The sequence below is a fragment of the Rhinolophus hipposideros genome (genome assembly GCF_964194185.1).
Source record: "Rhinolophus hipposideros genome assembly, chromosome: 6".
Classification (NCBI taxonomy): Eukaryota; Metazoa; Chordata; class Mammalia; order Chiroptera; family Rhinolophidae; genus Rhinolophus; species Rhinolophus hipposideros.
In genome coordinates this window covers 17,836,340-17,863,483 of record NC_138052.1, presented here as the reverse complement: position 1 = coordinate 17,863,483, position 27,144 = coordinate 17,836,340, and the positions used below count along the sequence as shown (strand labels likewise).

The 27,144-nt window shown below is 35.1% G+C and overlaps 1 protein-coding gene across 4 annotated transcripts in view; it reads right to left on the bottom strand.

Annotated features, from left to right (window-relative positions):
• Positions 1 to 27,144, bottom strand: part of R3HDM1 (R3H domain containing 1) — a 113,455-nt gene that overhangs the window by 48,045 nt on the left and 38,266 nt on the right. For 3 of the 4 annotated variants that reach the window (XM_081052319.1, XM_081052321.1, XM_081052322.1), the window contains 4 exons: positions 26,310 to 26,564; positions 23,312 to 23,457; positions 17,506 to 17,796; positions 11,850 to 11,973 (listed from right to left, as the gene is read on the bottom strand). In XM_081052319.1, the coding sequence (XP_080908445.1) occupies positions 11,850 to 11,973; positions 17,506 to 17,796; positions 23,312 to 23,457; positions 26,310 to 26,564 (816 nt within the window). The remainder of the gene's footprint in view (positions 1 to 11,849; positions 11,974 to 17,505; positions 17,797 to 23,311; positions 23,458 to 26,309; positions 26,565 to 27,144) is intronic. The other variant, XM_081052320.1, reaches the window with a different exon arrangement.

The following is a 27,144-nucleotide window of genomic DNA, read 5'->3' as shown; positions in this document are numbered from 1 at the left end:
TTTCATTTCTTTTTCCTGTCTGCTGTGGCCAGGACTTCCAATACTATCTTGAATAAAAGTGGTGAAAGTGGACATCCTTGTCTTGTTCCTGATCTTAGGGAAAATGCTTTCAGCTTTTTACTGTTGAGTATGATGTTAGCTGTAGGTATGTTGTATATGGTCTCTATTATGTTGAGATATATTCCCTCTATTCTCACTTTGCTGAGAGCTTTTATCATAAATGTATGCTGGATTTTGTCAAAACATACTTTCTCCATCTATTGATAATGATTTTTATCATTCATTTTGTTTATGTGGTGTATCATCACATTAATTGATTTATGGATATTGAACCCTGCAACCCAGGGATAAATCCCACTTCATTATGGTTTATGATCTTCCTAATGTATTGTTTGCTGAATTCAGTTTGCTAATATTTTGTTGGAAGATTTTTTGCACCTACGTTCATCAGGGATATTAGCCTACAATTTTTTTTGGTAATGTCTTTGTCTGGTTTTGGAATCAGGGTAATGGTGGCCTTGTAAAGTGAAGTAGGGAGCTTCCCTCCTCTTGAATTATTTGGAAATAGTTTGAGAAGAATAGGTGTTAATTCTTCTTTGAATTTTTGGTAACATTCACCTGTGAAACCATCGGTCCAGTGTTGGGAGTTCCTTGATTACTGATTCGATTTCATTTGTAGTAATCAGTCTGTTCAGATTTTCTGATTTTTCTTCAGTAAGTCTCAGAAGATTGTATATTTCTAGGAATTTGTTCATTTCTTCCATGTAGTCCAATTTCTTGGCATATAATTGTTCGCGGTATTTTCTTTTTCTTTTAAGGAGGGCGTAGCTCACAGTGGCCCATGTGGGTATCAAACCGGCAACCTTGGTGTTATTAGCACCATGCTCTAACCAACTGAGCTAACTGGCGGCCCTGTTTGTAGCATTTTCTTATAATACTTTGTATTTCTGTGGTGTTTGTTGTCATGTCTCCTCTTTCATTTCTGATTTTATTCATTTGGGTCTTGTCATTTTTCCTTGATGAGGGTGGCTGAAGGTTTATCAATTTTGTTTCTCTTTCCAAAGAATCAGCTCTTGGTTTTACTGATCTTTTGCATTTTTTTTTAGACTCCATTTTGTTTATTTCCCCTCTGATCTGTATTGTTTCCTTCCTTCTACTCACTTCGGGCTTTGTTTGTTGCTCTTTCTCTAGTTCCTCTCAGTGTAAGGTTAGATTGCTTATTTGAGATTTTTCTTGTTTCTTGAGGTCAGCCTGTATTGCTGTCAATTTCCCTGTGAGGCCCGCTTTCATTGTTTCATTGTTCTGTAGATTTTCGATTGTTGTTTTTGCCATTTTCATTTGTCTCAGGTATCTTTTGATTTCTACCTTGATTTTATTGTTAACCCGTTCATTGTTTTGTAGCATGTTATTTAGCCTCCATGTGTTTATGTGTTTTTCAGTTTTCTTCCTGCAATTGATTTCTAGTTTCATACCATTGTGGTCAGAGAGAAGTTTGATAATGATTTCAATCCTCTTAAATTTATTGAGTCGTGTTCTGTGGCTTAACATGTGGTCTATCTTGGAAAATGTCCCATGTGCACTTGAAAAGAATGTATATTCTTCTGCTTTGGGGTGAAATGTTCAAAACTATATGAATTAAATCCATTTGGTTTCGTGTGTCATTTAAGGCTGCTATTGCATTGTTTATTTTCTCTTTGGAAGATCTGTTCATTGGTGTCAATGGGGTGTTAAAATCCTCTACTACGACTGTATCACTGTAGATCTATCCCTTCATTGCCTTATCTCACATTTCTTAAAACTCTACTAGTAATATAAAATAGTTCTTATTAAATTGTTCAACCCTGGATTGTGTATGTCTTTAAAACAACTGAAATGTTGTGCTTTTTTCTTTAATTTTTTTAAAGGAGGGTGCAGTTCACAGTGGCCCGTGTGGGGATCAAACTAGCAACCCTGGTGTTATTAACAGCATGCTCTAACCAACGGAGCTAACCAGCCACCCCAATGGTGTGCTTTTTTTAAAAGATTTTATTGGGGAAGGGGAACAGGACTTTACTTGGGAACAGTGTGTACTTCCAGGACTTTTTTCCAAGTCGTTATCCTTTCAATCTTAGTTGTGGAGGGTGCCATTCAGCTTCAAGTTGTTGTCCTTTCAGTCTTAGTTATGGGGGTGGATGCAGCTCAGCTCCAGGTCCAGGTGTCCTAGTTGCAGGGAGCGCAGCCCATCATCCCTTGCGGGAGTCGAACCGGCAACCTTGTGGTTGAGAGGACGCACTCCAACCAACTGAGCCATCCAGGAGCTCAATCTTAGTTGTTCAATCTTAGTTGTTCAATCTTAGTTGCAAGGGGCGCTACCCACCATCCCTTGTGGGACTCGAGGAATTGAACCAGCAACCTTGTGGTTGAGAGCCCACTGGCCCAAGTGGGAATCGAACCAGCAGCTTTCGGAATTATAAGCATGGAGCTCTAACCACCTGAGCCACCGGGCCAGCCCCCTCAATGGTGTGCTTCTTAAGGGTAAAGTTAGAAATTTTAAAATGATCCCCATCAAAGAAGAACAAAACAAAAACAACCTAAACCTGTATCAGCTATCACACTGCTAAGCCAAAAAACTGGGCACTCCATATTTATACTCACTGAATAAACAATAGGGAAAAATATATTCTTAACACAATGGAGTAAAAATAATATATGCTTCTACACAGAACAAGGAGCTTAATATGTGCTGACAGGCTAAGAATGGCCAGTTTTCCACTGTCTACATGTAGTGAATGGCTTCTGATACCAAAGCTAAACTTAAGTTTTAAGGTAACATGTTTATAATAAGGTTAAGCATATTTAATTGCCTTTTCATTCAAATGAAACAATCCCATGAATACAAATCACCTCAGTCTGGAATTCATGGATCACTCATTAAGTTTCTCCTGAAAAAAATGCACAGCAGCTAAATCAGATTTCATGTAATTAACCTCAAAGTGCTTACTTGATAAGGAAAAACACAGAAGTGTTTTAGTTTATATCTAGTATGTAAAGCTGGAAATGAAAGTTTTATTTGAACATTTCCGAAAAAAAACTGGACATTAAAAGCCTTTCAAAAAAAGCTTTATTTGATTATAAAATAGTTCTTTATGGAAGAAAATTAGAAAAATACAAAAAAAGAAAAAAACACTTTGGAGAAAAGCATTTTTGTAAAAACAATTACAGATAATCACATATTGTATATATGGGTAGCCTTACTTTTTGTGCATAGATAGTAATGTGCATACCCATTCACATGTACAGAAATGGGACCATATGACACACAGGTTTTCAAAACCTTTTTCCATGTAATGTTTCCAGAACTGATTAATAGGGATTTTACAAGGCTATGGAAAGGAAGTATTTAAGTAAATATTCTTAGAACATATTTAGATCTCAAGTTAATAATAAAAGGATGATAAAAGAACTTAACTGTTTTGAACTCTAAGGAAGAAGGCATGAACTCTAAGGAAGACGCTAACAAGATATAAGACTAAATACCTGAGAATATGTCAGCTTCCCAGGTCCACTCTGGAATTCAGCCCAAACACAAATTTAGCCCCAAATTCTATGCCTTTTCATTTAGAATACTACCTAATTTTCATTTCTTCCATAGTATGATAATGTAATATTTGTAGCTAATATTTACATGACATTTATTAGGTTTCAGGCACCGTTCTAAGCACTTTGCATATGCTAACTCATTTTAATGTTCACAGCCTCATGAAAGACGTACAATTATTATTCCCATTTTTCAGATTACGAAACAAAAGTACAGAGAGGTGCATACCTTGTCCATGGTCACCAGCTAGTAAGTGTTGTAGCTAGGATTTGCACACAGCAATATGATTCTAAACTTTACCTTTCTCAAGGACAAATGTTGAAGTAGAAAGAATATTCCAATAATACTGCTCAAATAAGCGGAACACTAAACACCTGGCCTCTTTCAATTTTCTGAGAATTCTGGTTAATGAAGACTTTTACTGTAATTTAACATACCTAAGTCTCAAGATAAATTTAATTATGGGAAAACAGAGAATTATCCACCAACCAGGAAACTTCTGTCATTTGAATTGAAGATTGTTTGTGAGTACAAGCGTTGCTATTTGGATTAGGAATCAGAGTGAAAGGCTGAGCCGTTAGTCCAGATGGTAACTATATGCACTTAGGGGCTGAAAAAAGACCAGGTATGAGAGTTTACATGATCGGCCAATAATGTCCTCTCCCTGGGACAGCCTCTCCTTCACTTGTTCTGCCCACTACTCCCAAGAGGCATTGGATGTGACATCTGCATTTCAATGGTTCCACTTCCTTGCCTTATTATAATTAGATTTCACCCGTATACAAAACAACTAGGAAGAGGAAGAGGATGCCCAAATGGTGATGTATTTCAGGTTTCATCTCCCTTGGTCTGTCTCTCTCAGCTTGAGTATTTCCATGTCAATCTCCAGTTTTCCTCTTTGGGTACTGGCTTTGCTATTTTGCCTCAAAGGCAGCCCCTGCTCAAAATGTATACTCTGTAGCCATATCCCACAGAAGATTCCCATGCAGAATTTTTATATATTTGGCTTTCTTCTCTACAAAGGTGAGTTGCTTTGCCAAGAAGTCAGACTTTATCCAGTGGGACAATGCCAGCTTTAACCTGGACACCTATGTACTAGAGATTGTATCGTGTATTATGGGCAAAGTCTTTAAGTTCCTGTGAAGCAATGGCTCTTTTTGATACACTCAGTAGTTTTACATTCATTTTTACACCCGAAGCAAGAAAACCCACCAGGTTTGACCCACAATGAGCAGGAAGCTGTCAGGGCCTGAGGAATCTTTCTAAGGCTGTCAGAGATTAAAAAAAAAAAAAGCGCATCATTTAATATTTGATGTTTTGTATGACTGGTACCCGAGGAGGCAAATTCTACTAGCATTAGGACAGTACCAAAACTGTTTTTCAAGATGAGATCATTTATTCCAATAATTACAACAACCCAGGAACTGGATAAAAAGTATATAATTTTGGAGTATACTCTCTAAAGAGCAAGATATGAAAAGTTGCAATAAGATTATTGGACGTTTTCGAATGACATAAGACCATATAATCTGTGATGGTTAAAGTTACTATAATCATAAGCAAAGCTATAAATATTCAGTTGGAAAGCACTAAAAACAAACAAAATCTTATATTCTACTAATCAAATTAAAAATAAGAAGAACCTAAGTATTGTCTATGTAAGACAAAAACATTAGTAATTTATTAACAACATAAAAAGGATCATCTAATTATAGGCATGACTCGCTTTATTCACACTTCTTAATAAAGTTTACGTCTTAAGGAAGTGTTCAAGTTATTCACAAATTCCTCTGAAACTATGTTTAAATATTCAGGATGCTGAGCATCAACTGTTACAGACTGTTACTCAGAGAAGCGGCATGGTGGCTCAGGTTCATTATCTAATTATTCAGACAAAGGAAGGGGGAAGGACATAGTCCTAATAATTTCAAAAGTATAGTCGAAGACTGCCAAGTATGAGAAAAAAAATGCCATGATCTGGAAAAAAGGGAGAAGGTTGAAGATTAGGAAGGATGAAATAGATTCCTAGAGAATGAAAAGTATTATACCATTACATTTATAAAATACTACAAGAAGAATATTTCCAGTATTCTGACACAATATATCACCAACTTGGCAACTACCTAAATTATTCTTGTTTCAATTAAAAAGTGTGCTTCAGTATATCAGAATTAAAAAAAAGACCATTCCTGTGATATGGCTGAATTTAACCAAGAAGTTGGAGGAAAACAGGATATCTTTCATAGAAATTTGTGTCAATATTGTGGGGAAGCATCTGTTTTGTAAAGTAAGCAACGCCAATTTGATACTAAACAACAGAATAAACATCCATATCTCAATATCGGTGCTATTTAACACTGCCATTCTCCTTTGTGAAAGGACTGCACTGTTGCAATATTATCTCATTCCATCCAGCACATTCAGGGAAAAGTACAATCGATTCTGCAAACTGAGAGAACTAGGACAATATAAATTGATGGCTCAGGTACTTCCCTGGAGGGCTCCAAAGAATATTCTATTTTTAACTCCCTTTCACTTGAATAGAGCAGAGAACAAGAAGGAAATACAGTGTTTGTCAGAAAAGTATTGCCCAGGCTATAATAGGCTAATTTTACTTCACATAGGTGAACGTGAACTAGCATTTGTGTTAAAGGAAAGCATTCTTAATGCAGGTTAGATATAATCAGAAAGATAACACAAAAAATTGAAGAACTACTTAGTCATGACAGCTATAAATCTAAGGTTCATTTAACAGTATTATTAATTTCTTTTCGAGACTGAACTTGTAGCACTGTGAGGGCAGATTTTTTTTTTTTTATGAACCATTTTGCCAACTCTAAGTTTTTTGGTAACTAGGTATTTAAAAGACAATTTAGAAAAACTGTTTCCAAATCATCTAAACCTCAAGTCTGTAATCCTGGTCCATCTTACGTCTGTGGCACTATTTTAGTAAGCAGGGAAGTTCAACTAACGATAGCCCCTTCGGTGAATTTGGAAGAAGACACAGGGCCAGCTCGCCTTCACTATTCTTTCTCCTCTTATCACCCTCTGCTCTCCTACTTCTGTGCCTAAAATAAACATAAATACAAACACAAAAAACAAATCAAATAAAAACAGTGACATAGAGGTTACAGCTCACAGCTGTTATATTTAAATGACAGTCCTATGAAAGAGTCGGTACAACTCAAGGAAATCTATGGGTACTTACCAGATACATTTGGCTCCAGATTTCAGTGGCGGCAGGTTAATGGAGAAGGGAAAAGGGAAATAGGTGGATTTGTAGGTATTATACAATGTCTGAATCTATGCTGGTCACACAATACTAAGAAATGCTCACAGAATCAATGAAATAACAAGGATAGCCAGGACCACCAGTCCAGTAATATAAACACAAAACTCCTATTCCTCCAGTCCAAGTTGTCAGTAAAGAAATTGACTTTGTGCCTAGAGCCCCTATTTGAGATAGCTAAATCCTTTATGAATATCACCCCTCCCCTGCTTATCCAAATAGGCTTGCCTTTTATATCCTAGTTACTTTTACATTTGTGCGCTGCAATGCTGCCAATATTCTGTGCACCTCACAGACCATCTATCCTAAACTCTTCCTCCCAGGGTGTAGTTCGCTCATCAGGACCCTATCAGTCTGCAGGTAATAAAAGCTCAATCAGTTTGGAACCACGTGGTTCTGAGTTATTTGAAAAGCTAAGACTGAAGATATAATGCACTGATATTGAGTTTTACAGTCATTTTGCTTCCCACATGCATGTAATATCACAGTTTGATACTGGGGTGGGGAGGAAACTGAATTATATCCTTGGTCGGAGCCTAAGTAGCTTCAAATGCTTTTAGGTATCTTATTTGATGGCGTGCTTTAATGTATAATAATGTTCCTAAAAAGTTATGTAGCAATAGGAAAACAGATGTATTTGATTTTTGCTAATGCGTTTGGCACACTTGAGACATTAAACTTTTAAGAAAAGCTCCACACCAAACTGAATCTGTCATCCAAATCTGCTTTGGAAAAGAAATTAAAGAACAGCTTCCGTGAATTTTTAAATGGTAAATTACATTCAGCCAAGGTTGTCATTTAAATTCAAATCCCTATTGCTGAGTATGATGCATGATTAAAAGCCATTACAGTTAATGGAAAATACAAGCAAATATTAATACCTTAAAATAGCATTAAAAAAAAAAAGAAAGAAAGAAAAGAACAGAAAAAGAAAAAAAAAATAAAAGGCAGTGGAAACCTGAGTAAAAAGAAGCCAGGAAGCAGCTGAAAAAGAGACCGGTTCACTGTGAGAAATGTAAACCTCTCAGACAGTGCTACGGCCCCGAATCCAACAGCTCAGGAACAAGGCCAATTATTGCAAAATATTAAACATATATGGTGAGGCTGCAAACTTTTCAAAAGAGTCATAAGAATGAAAGCAGCTACACAGAAAACAGCCAGAGCTTCACAAACCTAAAATCGCTGCTATGACGACTCCCTGCAGTACACCAAACTCCTTATATGTAGTATACATTACAGTATTCAAGCTGTAAATTATGTGGTAAAGCGTTAAGATAACAGATCCTTATTACGGCAACATGTAAGCAACCACATCTACTGAAATTGTTACTTATGTAACTCCAGTTCTTGACAGTAAGTCACTAAACTATTGCAAACCAATACTCTAATATTCCACCTTTCTGAACTAGAAATGACTCACATAAGATCAACACAGAATCACGGAATTTTAGGGTACACAGAGGCTTCAACAGAGAATACAGTAAAATTCCCTTACTGTGAAAATCAGTAAACTGAAACCCAGAGGCTTTAAGGGATATGCCTAATACCAGTTAAAAACAAATAAGTGCTGTCAGGATTTGACTCTTATTTTGTTTTCTTTCACGTTACACGATACATTGTCTGAAAAGCTTTTTGTAGCCAGAATTTCTTGTCCTTCTGTTGACGGGGATTGCCTCAACCTTCTTTTGAATGACCATGGTAGTTTCACATTTACACAAGATTTGTATATTTATTCCTTAGCAGTAATGTTAGGACTGATTTCAGTTCAGTTCCCATAGCACACTGAAGGTTACTGTCAAGGAGATCAGTAAAACTATTGTGGTCCTCTGGCACAAATATGGATGGAAGACCAAAGAATTTTCTCCTTGAGATATATCCCCCACTTTCTCTCTGCTTCCAAATGGGAAAAGTAAGAGAAAATCCTATATTTTATTGCCCATACTCTACCTGGGCTAAGAATACTTGATTCAATTGGGTGTGTTAATTTATGGGAAAATTTCTTTAAATTCATATACAATCATTTAAAAATTATTTGTGTCTTAGCGAAGAAAAATTGTTCCAAATCTATCAATGCTTTCATTATTTGGTCGAATAATTAGTTTCAACCTTTTACGTAATGAAAGAAAATAATAAGCTTGACTAAATGTTTGAAAAGAAAAAAATATAAGATGTTGCAATTTCTAATTTTAATCAGATTTGGATGGTGGAATGTAGGGAAGTGTAAGGAAAAAAACAAGAAAAAGAAATCCAAAAAGTATGATGTTTACATATAAAAATGTAAATTACTAAGACAGAAATTGCTATAAATCTGTGGAAAAAAAATCAGAAACAAAAAACTGCCTTGTCTATTCCCCAGTGCATTTTACTTTTCTATCAGGACACATACAAACATAAATGCACATTTTTTTCTCTAAGCTTTGACATCAAAAAACAAAAACAAACAAACACACACAAAAAAATCTCTAACTACAAAAAAGGTCTTTAGATTGTAACTACAAAAAAAGTCTTTAGATGTAGCTTTTTTTAAAAAAAATTTGTGACTTTGTGTTTTAATTTTTTTTTTAAACTTTTATTTATTTTAAGTGTGTTTCTCCAGGACTTATCAGCTCCAAGTCAAGTAGTTGTTTCATGGAGAGCACAGCTCACACTGGCCCATGCAGGGATCGAACCAGCAACCCTGGTATTACGAACATCTTGCTCTAACCCACTGAGCTAACCGGCTGTCCCGATTGTAACTTTTTAAAATATTCAAATCCTACCAACTCCATAAAATTGTTCAATATAATTTCCAACACAATATTTGGCACTACCAAATTTTTCTTTAAAGGAGAAATTCTATTTTACTTATTAGCATAAAAATTTTTTCCCTTTTAGATAAGGATGTTTTGAGGATTTATTTCTCTTTTATTTTTGAAACTAAATGAAATTCAACTAACTTAAGCTACAAGTTAAGAGGACACAGCATAAAATAACTGGAAGGACCAACCCTAGTTATAAAGTGTTATGACTAACTCTATGAGTCAAACAGTGTCAGCTATTCAGATGCATTCTCTTTTTGTGCCTGTACTATCCAGATGCGACCTAACTTATATTTGCTTCCATAATTAGCATTCAAAAACTCCCAAATTAAAATATGACTGATGATAAACACATGCTATCTGTCACACAGACATTTTGGCCTCAATTAGAAGTTTAATTTTCAGCTATTTTGCATTAACTGGGTATATTTTTTGCAGAGATGTATTCGTACAAGCTCAAAGGTCCAACCTGTCGTTAAAAGTTTTAATTCTGTAGGCAATTTGACAAAAATTTAACCTTAAAAAAGAACAAAACTAATAGGCTCACACAAATATGGACCAAAGGATTTTGCTTGCCTCATTAAAAGGGTGTACTAACAAATTACACGAAGTAGTCACATACGAGGTACTTGAATGGGGAACATGAAGGTAAATTTGTTTTTTTATTATCATGACATTAGCTATGAAGAAAAAAATCATGACAAAAATAATATGAAAAGTCAGTCACAGGCCGAGGAAAACTCAGAAAATAATTTCTACAAGAATAAAACAACGTTATTAAAGCTAATGAGCAGTGTCACAACCAATGTTTTCTATGTATAAAGAACAACTTTTGATGCCCTTCAAAATTACAGCATACACTAGTTTATATTATAAGTGGACTGTATTATTAAACTTCAGGAAAACCTGAAACTAAAGAGTCATATTTGAGAGAGAGAACAAATTCTATGCTGGCTAAAATGACTAATGTTTGTACTAAACATCCTTTGGAAGAACATCTATCACACATATGGGACAATACAGGGCCAGTAGCACACAAAAAGAACCTACATCCTACGTACAAGACAACTCCTAGGTACAACAGACGAAGGACCTGGAAGCCCCCTTGCAGGGATGATAAGTACGAATTACATCTTGTAAAGGAAGTTGCTAAGTCACAATGATCACTGAAGACCGCACAAGGGAGGAGGAGCAAGGACACGTCCCATCAGAGTGTTCGGCGTAGATGTCTTCCCCTGAAAGTGCAGCACCCATGAAGGTTCCACACAATATCAAGAGCAAGAAACTGCTTAAGTGGAGGGTGAGGGTTATGTGGCCTCGGTGAGTCATGCTGATGTAGTCTGAAACCTTCCAATGGTGACAAGCAGCTAAAAAGGATCCAAAGAAACCAAAAAAATTGTACTTCGACACCTAGAGTTATGAAAGGCTGAAAAAAATACCTTATTAAATATCTGGGGCAGAAGTACACATCTAGGTGGGAAGCACAGAGAGAAATGAGTTTGGTAAAATTAGTAAGATAATTTTATGCAACACTGAGATCAATTGTTTTCACTGAATGCTTAAAAAAAATTTGAAAGGGGTAGAAAGAAAATAATACTGAGTTTGGATTTTTTTGATATGCCTACGTTTTAGATTGCATTTGGTTTAAAAATACCTTTCACTAGACACCAGCAAACTGAAAAACAAAACACAAAGAAGATGTGTAAGAACATCAGTCCCTTTAAAGGCATTTCCATTGAGACTAAGACATAAAGAAAATTCCAGTAGGCAAGAGTTCCCAATCAAAGCTAGGCTGTCTTGGTTAGCTGTTCCGGAGACATCTTAACTCGCTTTGCCACTCTTCTGTTGTAACCAGAGGTGGATCACCAGGCTGCAGAGAAGGCTTCAACTACGACAGCAGGAAACTGCTCACCACACAGTGCAGCCCAGTACCATCTCCTTATTAGGGCCCCAACCCTTTTGCATATAAACCTGACAGTGGTATTTTCCAGCAGGTGCTAAGATTTGCCCACTCTTCTAATCTTGCTGGTTTGCCTATTCATAGGTATGCCTATATCTGAGACTCCGGGTAGACTAAGTGTGGCAGGACCTTAATATTAATAGTAAGACTGTAATCAAGCAGGATGAAAAAACGCAATAGCCACAGTGAAGTATTAATGACATACACTTCAGACATACTACTCACCTGTCTGCGGGGCGGGCTGCGGCAGTGGTTGATTTAGATGTGAACTGTAATGAACTGAAGGGACGGGGCGGTACTGAGGCTGACTGGAGTGACAGTGGCCTGGAGCGCAGTAACAGGCTGGCATCTAGGACAAGCATGGGGGGAAAATCAATTCTACTCGCAATAACCACTTTTGTCTGAAGAGGAACATCAGAGTGCAATGAGTAATAATTCCTTCCAACACCAACCACCTGAAGACTGATTTTTCTTAGCTTTAAATTTAATCGAAATTGTTGAAAAAATTTCAAACATATAGCATACGTAACAAAAGACACCTACCGTTATGTCCACCAATCAGATTTAGTAGATTTTAATTCTTGGGCCCTATTTGTTCCAGATTTTCCTCTATCTTTTACAAAACCAGACAGTAATGAAATAGTGAAAGGATTACTCCAGTACTGCTTTGTTCTACATGCCACAGAAACCCCATTATCCTGTAGTTGGAATGTATCATTCCTATGTTTTTAAACTTCTATTTTATGTCTATTTTATGTGTGTATATGTATGCGTGTGTATGTGTATATATATGTGCATATATATATAAAAAATTGATTTCAATTAATTTACATTTATGATACTCTAGAATAACTTAATGAAACTTATTTTGCAATTAACATTGTTTTTTGAGACTTATTTTGGTTGAAATATGCACTGCTAGCTCATTCTATTCAACTGTTAAACAGTAATCATTGTATATAAATAAGTTAGTTTCTCCTTTCCAACATTAATGCACAGTTGCACTGGTTCCAGTCCTTAATTTTTTTCAAATTTCTAATGCAAATTAAAATGCCAATACAAATTTTGTCAATTATACCTTAATGACGGTGAAAAAAATGCCAATAAGAGTAGCTTGCCTTTTTTTCCTTCCAGAGCTCTTTATATCAGTTTTGAATTTTTTTTTAAAGTAACCTGATTTAGAATAAATAATCCTGTGAGGTAGAAGTATGTGATAAGTTAACTTTATTAGGTTCATGGGCTCTCTCAGGCTCTGCTTTTCTGATTGGGTTACTTCTAAAAGAACAGAGATCTGTAGAGATCTCAAGGGCTGTCCATTTCATCTGGAAACAAGCCAAGGACAGAATTTCTAGATCAGTTATAAGCCAAGAATCTCCTAAATTTACTGTAATGTTTTTCTGTCTTTGAAACATCAGACACAATACATACGTGACCCCTTAATTTGGAGATATTTGCAACCAATAAGTATATCCTGATTTCAGATCTTATCCACTATCATACTTTTCAGTATGTGCCTATGTGTATAAATAATATTCTTTTTTTCTCTTAAATAAAGAAAAGACATCACTGTTTAAGGCAAAATTATAACACTGTATTTTATAATACATACAAGGAATGTATGACAACAATAACACAAACAATAGAGGGCAAACAGAATTATACTGCTAACATGACTAGTATATTTTACTTGCAGTTTCTTATGAACGTGAAGTACATTGTGATAAGCTAAAGATACACATCATAGTTCCTAAAGAAGCTACACAAACACACAAATCAGAGGGCTGTAGATAAAAAAAGCAATAGAAGAAATAATATGGAACGCTAAAAGAGTTCAAATAATACAAAAGGCAGGGGAAGAAGCAGATAGAACAAACAGAAACAAACAGCAATGTGGCACACCTACATCTTACCATGTCAAGAGCCATATTAAAGATAAAAGAGCTAGACACTCCAATCAGACTGGATAAAACAGCAAAACTCAACTATATACTGTACGTAAAAGACATACTTTTAATATAAAGGTTGCAAATAAGAGGATGAAAAAGACATACCATTTAAATGCTAATCAAAAGAATGCTGAGTCAGGTAAAATAGGTTTCAAGACAAAAAAATAGTACTAGAGACAGAAAAATATTTCACAATATGAGTCAATATATCAGGAAGATATGATAAATATAAATTGCTTAATGTAGATTCAAATACTATAAACACTGACAAAATTTAAGGGAGAAATAGACAAACAAACCCACTATCATTTATTCCTAGAACTGGACAAAAATTACTTAAGAATGTAGAAGATCTGAAAGATACCACATTGATTCACTTGATGTTTACAAAATACTAAATGCAGAAACAAAAGAATATGAAGAAATTAAAGGCAACCTAATTAAATGGAAAGACATTGCACTTTCATTATTATTAGGTAACTTAATATTGTTAAGATAGCAATCATACTGAACATGATATACAGATTCAATACAATCCCTAAAAAAATTCCAATGGCCTCTTTTGCAGAAATGAAAAAGCCAATCCTGAAATTCATATGGAATCCTAAGGGATCCGAATAGCCCAAACATCTTGAAAAAGAACAAAGTTGGAGGACGCACACTTCCTGACTTTAAAACTTACTACAAAGGTACAGTAATAAAATAGTGCAGTACTGGCGTAAAGATAGAACTATAGAATAGTGTAAAAGTGAGAGTACAGAAATAAACTTTTGTATGTATGGTTAACTGATTTGACAAGGATCCCAAGAGTATTCAATGGGAAAAACAACAGGGTCTTCAGCAAATGATGCTGGAACAAATAGATATACACAAAGAATGAAACTGAACCCTCACCTCATAGCACATATAAAAGTTACTCAATATTGGTAAATGATCTAAATCTAGACTAAAACCGTAACACTTTTAGAAGAAAAGTGATAAACCTTCATGACTTTGGATTTGACAATGGATTCTTAGATATGACACCAAAAGCATGAGTAACAAAATGAAAGAATGGATCAAGTGGACTTCACCAACGTTAAAAAAAACTTTTCTGCATTAAGTACATCGTCAAGAAAGTGAAAGGACAATCTACGGGTGAACATATCTGCATATCACACATATGATAAGGGTCTAGTATCTGAAATACATAAGGAACTCTTACAACTCAACAACAAAAAGACAAGTAATGTGATTTAAAACTAGGCACTGGAAAACAGTTGGCACTTCCTTAAAAAAATTAAACATAAAATTACCATGTGATTCAGTAATTCTACTCCTAGGTAATAAATCACAGCACTATTCATAGCAGGCCAAAGGTGGCAACATCCCAAATCCATCACTGGTTGAAAAGATGAACAAATTACGATGTATACATACTCCTACAGTGGCATATAATTCAGACATAAAAAGAAATGTAGTACTGATATTAGGTTGGTGCAAATGTAACTGCGGTTTTTGCAATTATTTTTAACCTTTTAAACCACAATTACTTTTGCACCAACCTAATACATGCTACAATGTGGATTAAACCTGAAACATTATGTTAAGTCCAAGATGCCAGACACAGAAGGTAACATATTGCAAGATTTTGTTACTATGAAGTATCCAGAATAGGAAAATCCATACAGACATAATGCAGATGAGTGATTGCTAAGGGCTGGGTGGTGGGAACAGGCAGCAACTGCTTAATGGGCACCGAGTTTTCTTTTGGGATGATATAAATGTTTTGGAACTAACTAAAGAAAGGCGGTAGTTGCAAAAACACTGTGAATGTATGAAATGTCACTGAATTTTTCACTTTAGAATGCTAATTTTATGTCATGTGAACTCCATTTTAATTTAAAAAACAAAAACAAAAAACCACAAAACACTGAAATGATAGAATACAAATTCTTTTGAAGTGCACATGGATCATCCCCCAAGAAACTCCGTGCTGGGACATAAAATAAGACTCAACAGATTGCAAAACACTGAAATCTTAAGAGTTCTCTGACCACGTGAAATGAAAATAGAAATCAATAGATATCTACAAAAGCCCCAAATACCTGGAAATTAAATAATACACTTCCAAATTTATCATGGGTCAAAAGTCACTCACAAAAAAGAGAAAATATATTTTGAACTAACTAAGAAACATACGTTTCCAAATCTGTAGATTGCAGCTAAATGGTGCTTAGGAAATTTATAACATTAAAAAACTTGTAATGAAAGAAAGAACCATCTAAAATCAACGATCTATGCTTCCACCTCAAGAAACCAGAAACAATGGGACATATTAAACCCAAAAATAAGTAGAAGGGAAAAAAACAATAAAAGAAATAGTTTAAATAGAAAATGAATAATAAAATAAAACATAAGTTGGTTTTTTAAGAACATCAATAGAATTGATAAATCTCAAGTTAAACTAGTAAAGGAAAAAGAAGACAGAAGACCAAAATTAATAATATCAGGGATTATAGAGGTGATACCAATATTAATCCTAAAGATACCGAAATATAATAAGGGGTATTATGAGCAACTTTATGCCACTAATTTTCACAAGAGAAATGGAATTGAAACAAACTATAAAATCTGACCCAAAAACAAATAGGAAATTGACCAACTCTGTATCTACCAAGAAATTGAATTTGTAATTTTAAATCTTCCCTGCAAAAAAACCGCCAGGTGCAGATGGATTCATTAGTGAAATCTAGCAAACATTTACGAAGAAATAACATCAATCCTACACAAACTCTTTTAGAAAGTAAAGAAGGGAAAATTATCCAACTCATTTTGAGGCCATACCACTTTGGTACTACCACCTGAAAAAGACATTACAAGTAAACTACAGACCAATATCCTTCATGAACATACAAGCAAACATCACTCCGAAAACATTAGCAAATTGAATCTAGCCATATAAAAAAACCATACTATATCATGATAAGTGGAGTATATTCCAGAAATGAAAGATTAGTTTAATATTCAAAAGTCAGTCAATACAATTCACTGTGTTAATAAAGGGGGGAAAATCACATGATCACCTCAATAGATAAAACATTTTACAAGATTAATAACCAGAAATGAATATACGGAATGTCCACTGTAACTGAGAACAACAACAAAAAATACAAGGATTCTAGGGATTTTACTTCTCCTTCTTGTGTTGTGAGTATATTCGATATTGGAACTCTTAGCTATATAATAAGGCAAGCAAATGTATATAGTTTGGAAAGGATAATGCATATGGAAATGATCTCCTATTTAGGAAATCTTAAGCAGTCTATCAAAAAAGTACTAGAATAACTGAATTTTTAGAAAGTCCACAGGATAAACAAAACTCAATTGTTTCTACAAAGTATGAATTAATAGAAAATTAATTTAAGAATAATCTCCTTTAGAATATTTAAACATTAAGTACTTAAGTGTTATATTTAATAAAATATGTGTAATACTTATATAATGAAAATTACAAAATCCTGTTGAGAAAAATTAAGGAAGATTTAAATAAATGGAGAGAACCTGTTCTTGCACTGGAAAATTCAACAGTATTAAGATGTTAATTCTCCCCAAACTGATACTATTTCTTGAAATGCATCATTTTATTTTTATAGTGCATTTACTTTATTGTGTTTCTCTTAAGCTAATTAAAACAAAACAAACCTCTCAGGGTCAGAAGGAAACCCAGAGATCACATAGTTTAACTATCCAACTGAAGTGTCGACCTGTCGTGTGGTTGTCTAGCGTGAACTTGAAAATCTCCAGAGACAAGGAAATGATGACATGCTCTGTTGATATATATGCACAAATTCTTTCCATGTGAAATTAAAAATCAGCTGTCTAACGTTAAAACTGATCTTACATGAGAGGCTTGCATGGGTGGGGAGGCACGGGGGGTGGGGGCAGTGAGGTACCTGTGGTGAGGGCTGTTGAATGTATCCTTGCTGCTGGAGCACAGGCTGGCTGACAGGATGACCGGAAGCAGAGTAAGCAGCAGTAGGGACCGGCTGCCCAGGTGGCAGGGGGGGCGGAGGGGGAGGAGGCGGTGGCGGTGGTGGAGGGGCTGTCGTCACAATATAACCAGACTGCGGCGGGGACTGAAGGACAACGGTGGACTGGAACATGGTAGCATGAGGGTCAGAACCATCTGCAGATGGCTGGCGGGCGAGACTCATGTGGCTAAACTGAGACCCAAGGTTGTCCTGCTAAAAAAGGAGAAAGTCAAATCAGTAAGCCTCTCATTCATAGAGCAAACTCACTAAAGAAAAATACTTCGTACATTATGAGTTGAGTAGTATGTATTATGGAAATCATGTATCTACAACAGATATGATTTAATGAAAGAACAGCTCCAAGAAAATGAGACCATTAAAGCAGGAAGGTATGCATATTACAATGCTGTCACTGCAAACTACTTATAAAATATATGTAATGGAAATATATAGCGTGCAGAAAAGAGTAGGGTAAAACAACATTTCACAATAAAAAAGGAAAAAACCCACTTATTTAAATGAAGATTAAAGGCACGTTAGGATGTGGATGTCACACTTTTACATATTACATGGTTAAAATTTTCTGAAAGGACTTCAAAGACCAGGTAACTAGCCAGGCACAGTGCGAACTGCTCCTCACTTTAAACCATCACCCCTCTTCCTGGAAGGCAAGATTCAGGTTCTATGCATCTTTGTATCTCCTATCACACCTAGCAAATAGACAAGCAGAAATTAAATAAAATTAAAATCTACCCGCCCTGTCCTTCTCTCTAGTCAGATGTTAGACAAATGTAATCCAAATGACAGTTTCCTACTGCTTTTGCTACTTGGTGAGCAAGCAACGGTGCCCAGCCAAGATAGGCTTATGATTTGTATGTCGTCTGACAAATGTTTCTGACTCAGCAACAGCATAAGGACCAGTTCTGACTACGTAGTCTACATAATAGTATCACTGAAATGAAAATAATGGGGTTAAAATGGCATTCCCCCCACTCCCAAGGAATCAGAGATTGGCAACAATATATACACTTTGCTAAGAGAAAAATTGTGAAAAAAGTTACTTAAAAAAATTATAGCAATTGAGTTGTCAGATCAAAGTTGACAAAGTTGACGGCAATTTCTACAACGTGCTGGTTTTTGCAAAGTAGATTAAGGCTACGCAGAAGATAAGGGATTGAAAAAGGGGAACTGATTTAATGATTGTAAATATGTGGTTTCACTGCTCCCAAATGGCTGTTCTGAAACACTCTAGCACTATTCTCCCTAAATCAATGGTTTCAAAATATACCTACTAGCTGCAATTACAAAGCAATATGGCCAAATGTTTTAAAAAGAGATACCATAACTACACGCCAGTTAACAGTCATCTTGACAAAGTCATTTCTTATTCCAATGAGCTGCCATTTCCCAAAACATTGAGGCTTTTATACTATTCTTTTTAATGTCAACTTTCTCAAAGCTGGCAAAATTTCACTTTTTCAGACTGGAAGTGATTTTTTGAAAATCATTCAGTGCCGAGGCTGGCAGATAAGGTTGCTCCCAGCTCAAAAGATAAATATCGCCAATAAAACAAAACATTTCTGAAAAAGTGTTGAGTGATTTTAAGATATAACTTGTAATTTAACTTGGAAAGCAATTTCAAAATGTGATGGCTATTTAGTTAGAATAACAGCATCACTGGGAAAAGCATGTAGGTTGTTTGGCAGACTCATCGGAGGGGAAGGAAACGTAACATTTAGTGAGTATCTAGTTCATGTTAGGCGCTCTGCAGGAGGCACTTTACATCGTCGTCTCATATGTTTAATAACTATAGACGGTCACACCGGTGTGTCTGAGCTCTTACAGAGGTGTGTAATTTGAGATTAAAGAAGGCACCTTTACTTTAAAGTCACAGATTAAACAGTTCGAGACAGTCCTTGAAAATATACTTAGGAGGATGTCTTATGGAGTTGTAAGCTTCAATTCACCCCGATAACTAGTACTAAGTGTACTAGACCTATGGCACTGGGGAAAGAACAGGAAGCCTAAAGCCAGATGAAAGCTGTTACCTCAGAATTGCAGACAGCTGCACTGGCCTGAATAAGAAAAGTAGCTAAGACATGTCAGCACTAGCATAATCAACCTGAAAATTATTTCATTATGAAAAGGAAGGAGAAGACTAAGTTTTACACAATGACTGTAATAAGCCAATATAACAAATATTTTAGGGAAGAGAATGAATTTATTTCTAATAAGGTTAGAAACACCTTTTTTCAGTATACTCATATGTATCCCTGACTTAAAAAAAAAATCACAAAAAATCGTATCACATGAATCACATTCACAAGCCTTCATCACACATCTACCCACAGGAACAACGCAGAGGTACAGTACCATGGAGTACTGCTGGATGGATGAGACCGGCAGGAGCGGGCATGGGGAAGGGGCTGTAGAGTACTGAGCAGGCAAAGCGCCCACGGGCTAAGGGGTAACAGGCTGGCAAACAGGGCTAACGTCAGAAGTACTGCACAAAATGGAAAGTTTCAATTTTTTTGGCAATAGCTTAAATTACATTTATAAAGTCATCTTAAACACAAGAAACAAAAACAAAGCTCAACAAAGAAACTACATAGTAAAATTTCTGAGAATATACCTGTGCTTAAATTTAATACATAGTGAGAAAGATAATTTTTTCATAAAACGATTTATTATATTCACCGAAACAGGCAATTCAGACATTTCAAATTCTGTTATCTAACTAAGACCTCTGGGTTAAGCTGGTAAAAGAAAAACCACTTATCCTTACTTTCTGGTCTGATGAAGAGGCTGCTGTATTTAGTTATGTAACACTAAATAACAAAAGAAAAACTACACTTATTTTATTATCAGATAACAGTAACTTACATAATATCAATGCCAATTACCCTCTCTATCTGACAAGGCACAATGAGATACTCCTTTGTGACCAAAATGCCTCAGTTTTAGCAATTTTTAAAGAAAAATGTACCATGGGTACCATTAAGAATAACAGTCTAAAGAACACACACAAACACAATCTCTTTTATATACGAAAGATAAACACATTTTTCTTGTAAGCAAAAGTTTTTATTAAGAGAGTATGTGTTAGGAGCTAAGAAACTAGTTACTTGAAATTTTTCCACTAACGGAATATTCCTACATTTCAGGAAAAAAAGAATTCTGTTTCCCAGGAGCACTGAAAAAACAGGTGTTTCAGAAAATGAAAAATGTTTTAATCATTTCTAAATCTTATGGAATATAGCTAGATATTTATAGGCTAATACTGGCATCTGATTTAGCTTCCCAATCTTATATTTATACAGTTTATTACAAAGGGGGTGATATACACATTGGCGTAAAAACTACCATAATCCATTTTGTGGGTGGCAGTCAGGCTAAGGTAAGTCACACGACCTGTAGACAGCCATGTAAGCAAGCATTGGAGGAACCCAAGTAATTTTATCTAATAAAAACTCTTACTTTTGGTTAAAATGTATACACATGAATCTCCCTGTGCACAATATTTACAAAGAGAATACTTTAAAGTTGCAAAATAAACTAAGTAAGATCACCCATAGAATAATCTAAACAAGAAATTCTTTTGACAATTAAGATGTGTAACAACGAATTGCATTTTTGCAAAATCAACACAATTGTTTTTAAAATTATGAAAGGCTTAGATTAGCCTAGAATCCTACAAAAAATCTAGAATTAAAGTAAAAGTACTAAAAAAAAGTAAAATCTGAAAGATCTATAGAGTAGCTACTGGTTCTTCACTAACCTCTTAACTAGAAGTTAGCAAGCTTCCTAATGGATGGCAGCACACATCACACTAAACGAGGTACAGTAGCTTTAGAACTTCCTAGTGCAGGCTCTTCAATGTGTTAAGTCAGACAACCTGACCTACTATGTAAGTGTCAGATGACACAAAAGCTTTCGTCTGCTGGGGGATAAAAGGCAGAAGGGTACTGTGAGCAGCCAGGGTGGCAAGTGGTAACGAGAAACACGAGGGCTACAAGACTGGCTGATCAAAGTGAAATTCTGACATCACTAAGAAAAAGCCTCAGCACTTCCTTTTCCTACTTAAATTGTAACTGGTTGCAAAACAAGACCCATTTAAAGTGATTGGTTTCAAGAAATGCAGCCTATCTGCAGGCTTTGGAAATCGTAGCATTATTTTGTTCGGTTATTTGAAATTTCATAGATGGATTATCTCAGTGTGCAAAAGATAATTACTGAGTATCATTTTTCCCATCAATTCTCTTTTTTTGTATCTGATGATTAATTTCCAGAAACACTTGAAGCAATGGGAGAAAAATCAGCCATGGAGTTTGATGCATACCCCAGGATTTCAAATTATAGCCTATTAAGACATTTATTTCTAAACTAAGCTGCCTACACCTTCATTTAGGATTGTCTCATAACTAGTTATTTTTACGAGATAATAATCTGAAATATATAACAATGGATAAATCCTTAGAATTTTTTGAAGTTGCCAGACTAAGATTATTTTCACTGAATGAAATGAAATGAAATGAGTCCTACTATAAAGCTCCTAGTGAAACAGTGCTGCAAAAACAACCACACGATAGTGCAATGCATGAAAAACACTTCAGGACCAAGTTCAGTGAAGCCAAGGCAGAGAAGAATAGGGAGGGAGTTTTATGTAGTCCAATAGGTACCTGAGCGTATGTAATCAAATGTGGCTGGGAAGTGGATATGGGTGTCTTTGGAGAGAGTTTCAGGCACATGAATTCCACACATGAATTCCTATTTATGGTTTTAGAAATACATCCAAAACCTAGAAGTCCTTCTCCTTTAGATAAACTGCTTTGCCCAGTCCTGAGACTTAAATGCCAGAGGAACAATTATTTTCGTAACTTTCAAAATATTTGATAACTTTATCAAACTGCCCATCCATTCTTCACCCTTGCACCACAAATGATGTAACTTGTGAGCAAAACTAATGAACTTTCTCTAGTGCAAGTTTATCACCATTCTTTTTTCACAAGAAATTACTCTGTATGTTCTCACCAGTGGATATTTAGACAGTCTTACAGGGAAAACGAGGTGTAACTACCTGTACAAACTATCTTTGACATGTGCCACAACCTTTAAAGACAGAATGAAATAGAAGGTCACACTGGTATAATCAAGTCTGCAAGGATGAATAACACATCTATAGGAGAAAAGCCTGAAGGTGAAAATGTATGTGTAAACTCTAATCGTTTAAACAAATTCAAGATATTATTAAGAGTGCTTTTGTTGAGTTAATTCTAACTCAGGATCTTTTTGCCTCTATCTTTCATAGGGTAGGTGGGATGGAGAGTACATTGCAGAGCTTGAACAACTCAGCTCAGTTTCTTCAAACTGCTTGATCTGTTGAATCTTAAAACAACTCACTTTGCTTACTGGGATAATGAATAATCTTAGCTTTGTTTTTATTCCTCTTGTCCATTTCTTGCTGTTGTGAAATAGGGATAAGGTACTCACCACACAGGCTCATGAGATACAAAATTCCCTTCTTTTCAATAAATATGCTGTATTTTTTAGCTGAAAAGCCCTTGAAGTTAACCCCTCTTCCTACAAGCAGTGAGTGGGACATCACTTGTGGAGAATATTAAAGTTCTAAGAGATATTTATGTGGGCTATCTCAATTATAATCAGTGAATTTAGTCCCAAATATGCAAAGGCAGGTGACTTAGCATTACGTAATTGTGGATATGTGCACCTGTGAGAAAATGTGGTTAGCTGCTTGTTGTTGAGGTGGCGGCGGTGGCAGAGGGGGAGGTCCAGGCACTTGGGTTCTCACTGGTTGTTGAGCCATTGGAGGGTTATACACAACTGGACTCCCATCTGGGTTTATGAAGGGCTGACCTGAAAAATTTAAAAAGGAGGGAACAAAAATCATTTACAATAGAGTCTGAAAGTTGGTCATTCTACTAACAATTTATAATACACGTTTACAATCCTTATTCACAATTTTGAAGTTTTTGAAAACAAAGATGTCCTTAGCTTGGGAAGAAGCAAAGTCTGACCTTATAGTATTAGTCTTTATTTTCCACTTAGATACATATTCAGACATTATAAAGAATTTTACTGAGGGTGCTGATCTAGAATCTACGAAAGTTATTTTATAACACAAAAGATTTTTTCTGAAAACCTCTGAATTCTGAAACACACCTTGCTCAAGAGATCAGTTACAAGTTTGTGGTGCTTTAGTGCTGTAATACATTTCAGTTTCCAGAAAACAATGCTTGAGTTTGGGAATACAGGAAATTTATTAATTAGCCTCTATTAGGTGTTGGAAAATAGCTACTTTACAGGGCGGAGTACATATATTTAACTAATAAAGTTAAAACTAAATGAAAATGAAAATGGTTGACAGCTTCAAATTTCAAATTGTGGACTTGATGGCAATGTTCTTATTTTATAGCTTCTAACTTAAAAGTTGTAAGTAATTTTTAGATTCTAAATCATTTTCTAAAGTAATCTTTTCAATTCCAGTGAGATTTATCCATAGCTAAGAGAGAAAACTAGAGAGAACTTTAATATTGATTTTGAGGCCTGTTTTTATTGCTTACTAATTACTGGGTGTTTTTTTTTTAAGTAAAATAAAGTTTACTCTTTACACATACATTCTAAACAACTTTTTCTTATTGTAAAAAGTATTAGTAATATATTTATTGCGAGAAAATAACCAACAAATACAGATCAAAAGGAAAACAAATCCCCCATAATCTTATAGTTAACAATTTGGTTGCCTTCTTCTAGGCTTTTTTCAATGCACATATAGATTTAAAAATTAGTATTTTTCCTTACTATGCACTAGACTATTTTTTTTTTTAAAAGACTGTGAAATAAACTGACCATTGACTATGATACCCATTTAGAATGGGAAGAATACATAGGAAAATAAATTTGACTTAATAATAGCTTTATACATCCTTCAAAACATCCTTTCTTCCATTATAAAACACCCCCTCTCTTTTTTAATCTTATGACATGTAATAAAATAATAATTGGGAGGGAAGGATCCACTATTCTATTGTTATTGGAATAGTGGAAAAAGTCCTCCAAAGTCGAATTATTTTTAGCAATTTCCTGATAATTTATGTGTTGGTCGCAAATAACTAAAAACAAGTCATGCTGGATATTTGCTGACGGTCAATTTTGGGGAAAAAAAAATGGTAGAGAAGATTTTGGGTGAAAGCATGTTTATTTAAAAGTGCCTGAAAAAAGTTAGATGAGTTATAAAGCTGTTCTCAAAAAGCAAAGAGATCACTTTTGAACTCATTTAAAATTAAGAATACAATTCAATTTCAGGTTGATTAGTTTCTCACTCTATTATTCCCTACTCAACTGAATCTTCAAAAACGTATTAACTAGAATGTTTTGAATAAAAAAATAATAGGAAATAATGAAATATTAAATCATCTTATATCCTGCTCCAGGAAATCAGGAAGTTTAGTAATATAATAAACCTGAAGAATAAGATAACTGTTATTAAGCAAAAACTGACTTTCTGAAGTCAGTTACTTATGCTAAACCAATTCTTATAATAGAAATAAATGTTGGAATACTTTATCTTAAAAAAGAGATGCAAATGAAATGTGAAGGCAGTGAGTTACAAGCCATGTTTTCTCTACAACAAACAAAAGGAACACTCAGAGACTCTGACACTCCTGCTTGTATCTATCTTGCCCAACTACTACCATGCTGATGTGACCACTTCAGCTCAGTGTATGAATTTTTCAGGAAGGTTATGGAACGATTTAAAGTTGTTTTCATTATCTTACCAAATGACTGGGCTATGATATTTTTGAACAGAGATGTTTTGTGATTTTTTTAAAAGATTGTATTTTCTCTATTGTAAGTCATTTTTTGCCAATGTACAAATGAAATGTACTATGACTGCATCTCTCTGAGGCTGTTTCCATATCTATAAGTGGAAATTTAGTCTACCTAGCAGGGTTGTTATAAAGATTATAAACAATGTATTTAAATCACCTAATATAGTACATGAGACACAGTAAATGCTCAATATATGCAAATTATTATCTAATTGCAAAGAATGTGTTGTCAATATTAATTCATAATGACTACCTATTTTCTTTGTCATTTTTTTTTTTTTTTTAGGGAGGGCGCAACCAACAGTGGCCCATGTGGGGATTGAACCAGCAACCTTGGTGCTACCAGCAACATGCTCTAACCAACTGAACTAACCGGCCAATCTCCCTATTTTCTTTTACTAACAAGATGTCCTTTAGCTTTCCCTCAGTAGAAAACAATTATCATATTCAGAAAGACAGTTATTTATAGGATCTTTCCAGAGCTGTTCACTTCCTCCTTCTTCATAAAATACATACTATTTTCCCCAGTATAAAGCTTTCATCAAATAAAAATGTTATCAAAGTTTTTATCAAATAAAGCTCTTTCAAAGGTGGTTGTCTCATTTCTAGGAAACAAAATGTTTTTAATTATACTTAGTCTATTATTTGGCCTAAAAAATGAAGTCATAAATGTCACAAGGAGAAAAATATAAAGATATCTTTTAACATTTTCTAGCATAAGTGTTTTTATTAAAGTTCTAAGAAAAATGCTAATTGTGCATGAAAAATAAAAAGCTGACAACACATATACAGATAATACAGTTAATGCGTATTCTTTAATTTTCAGATAACTCCTGATATCTCAACTGAAATAAACACCTTTTTCGGGATACCAACCTGTTTGTGGGTTGATCAGAATACTGCCAGGTGGTATGCCTGCCGCTTCCAAGGGAAGCAAAAAGAAGCTAGTGCTAGGAGATGCGACTTGCCCATTTAGGCCACCATCAAAGGAAAGAGAACTATGAGTGCTGACAGTTGGATAGACGACAGGTGCGCCATGAGAAGACTGGCTGAGAGCTGTACCTGGAAGAGGCTGCTGGATGTGAGAAAGAGAGCCCGTAGATGACCCTACACTACCAGAAGACTCAGAACCTAGGGAAGGAGTAATGAAAAATATGGATTTTTTAAACCTCATATGAAAAAAATGCAGGTTTTAAACATGTAACAATCAAATTCACATTGCATACCATGCAGTTACCACATAAAAGCATTGGCTATTTTTGATTTACTGTACAATTTTGTTTTCCCTCCCGATAATGAACAAGTTGGATACAACTAACTGATCACATCAGTTGTCAGAGAAATCATAGGCAAAGCATGCAACTTCAGCACGTTTATAATAACACCAGCCATAGACAGTCACAAAAAGCACATTACCCACATTCCCAAAAGGACAAAGTTATATACATTTTACCTTTTAGATTAACGCCTAGGATTATACAGATTATAACTTTACCCGGGAAAAAGAACTTAGCATAGCCAAATGCCCAAACCTCTTATATCAGAAACCCCTATCTACAAGAACATGGAAAGATTAAAAGTAGTGTAGAAAATAACAAAAAAATGATAAATTTTCTTCAAGAGAAATAATTGTCAAGTTTCACTGCAGAATTTCATTTTCAGCTCATAATCATACCATCTCCCTATAATGTACAGTAACCTTTTGATTTTT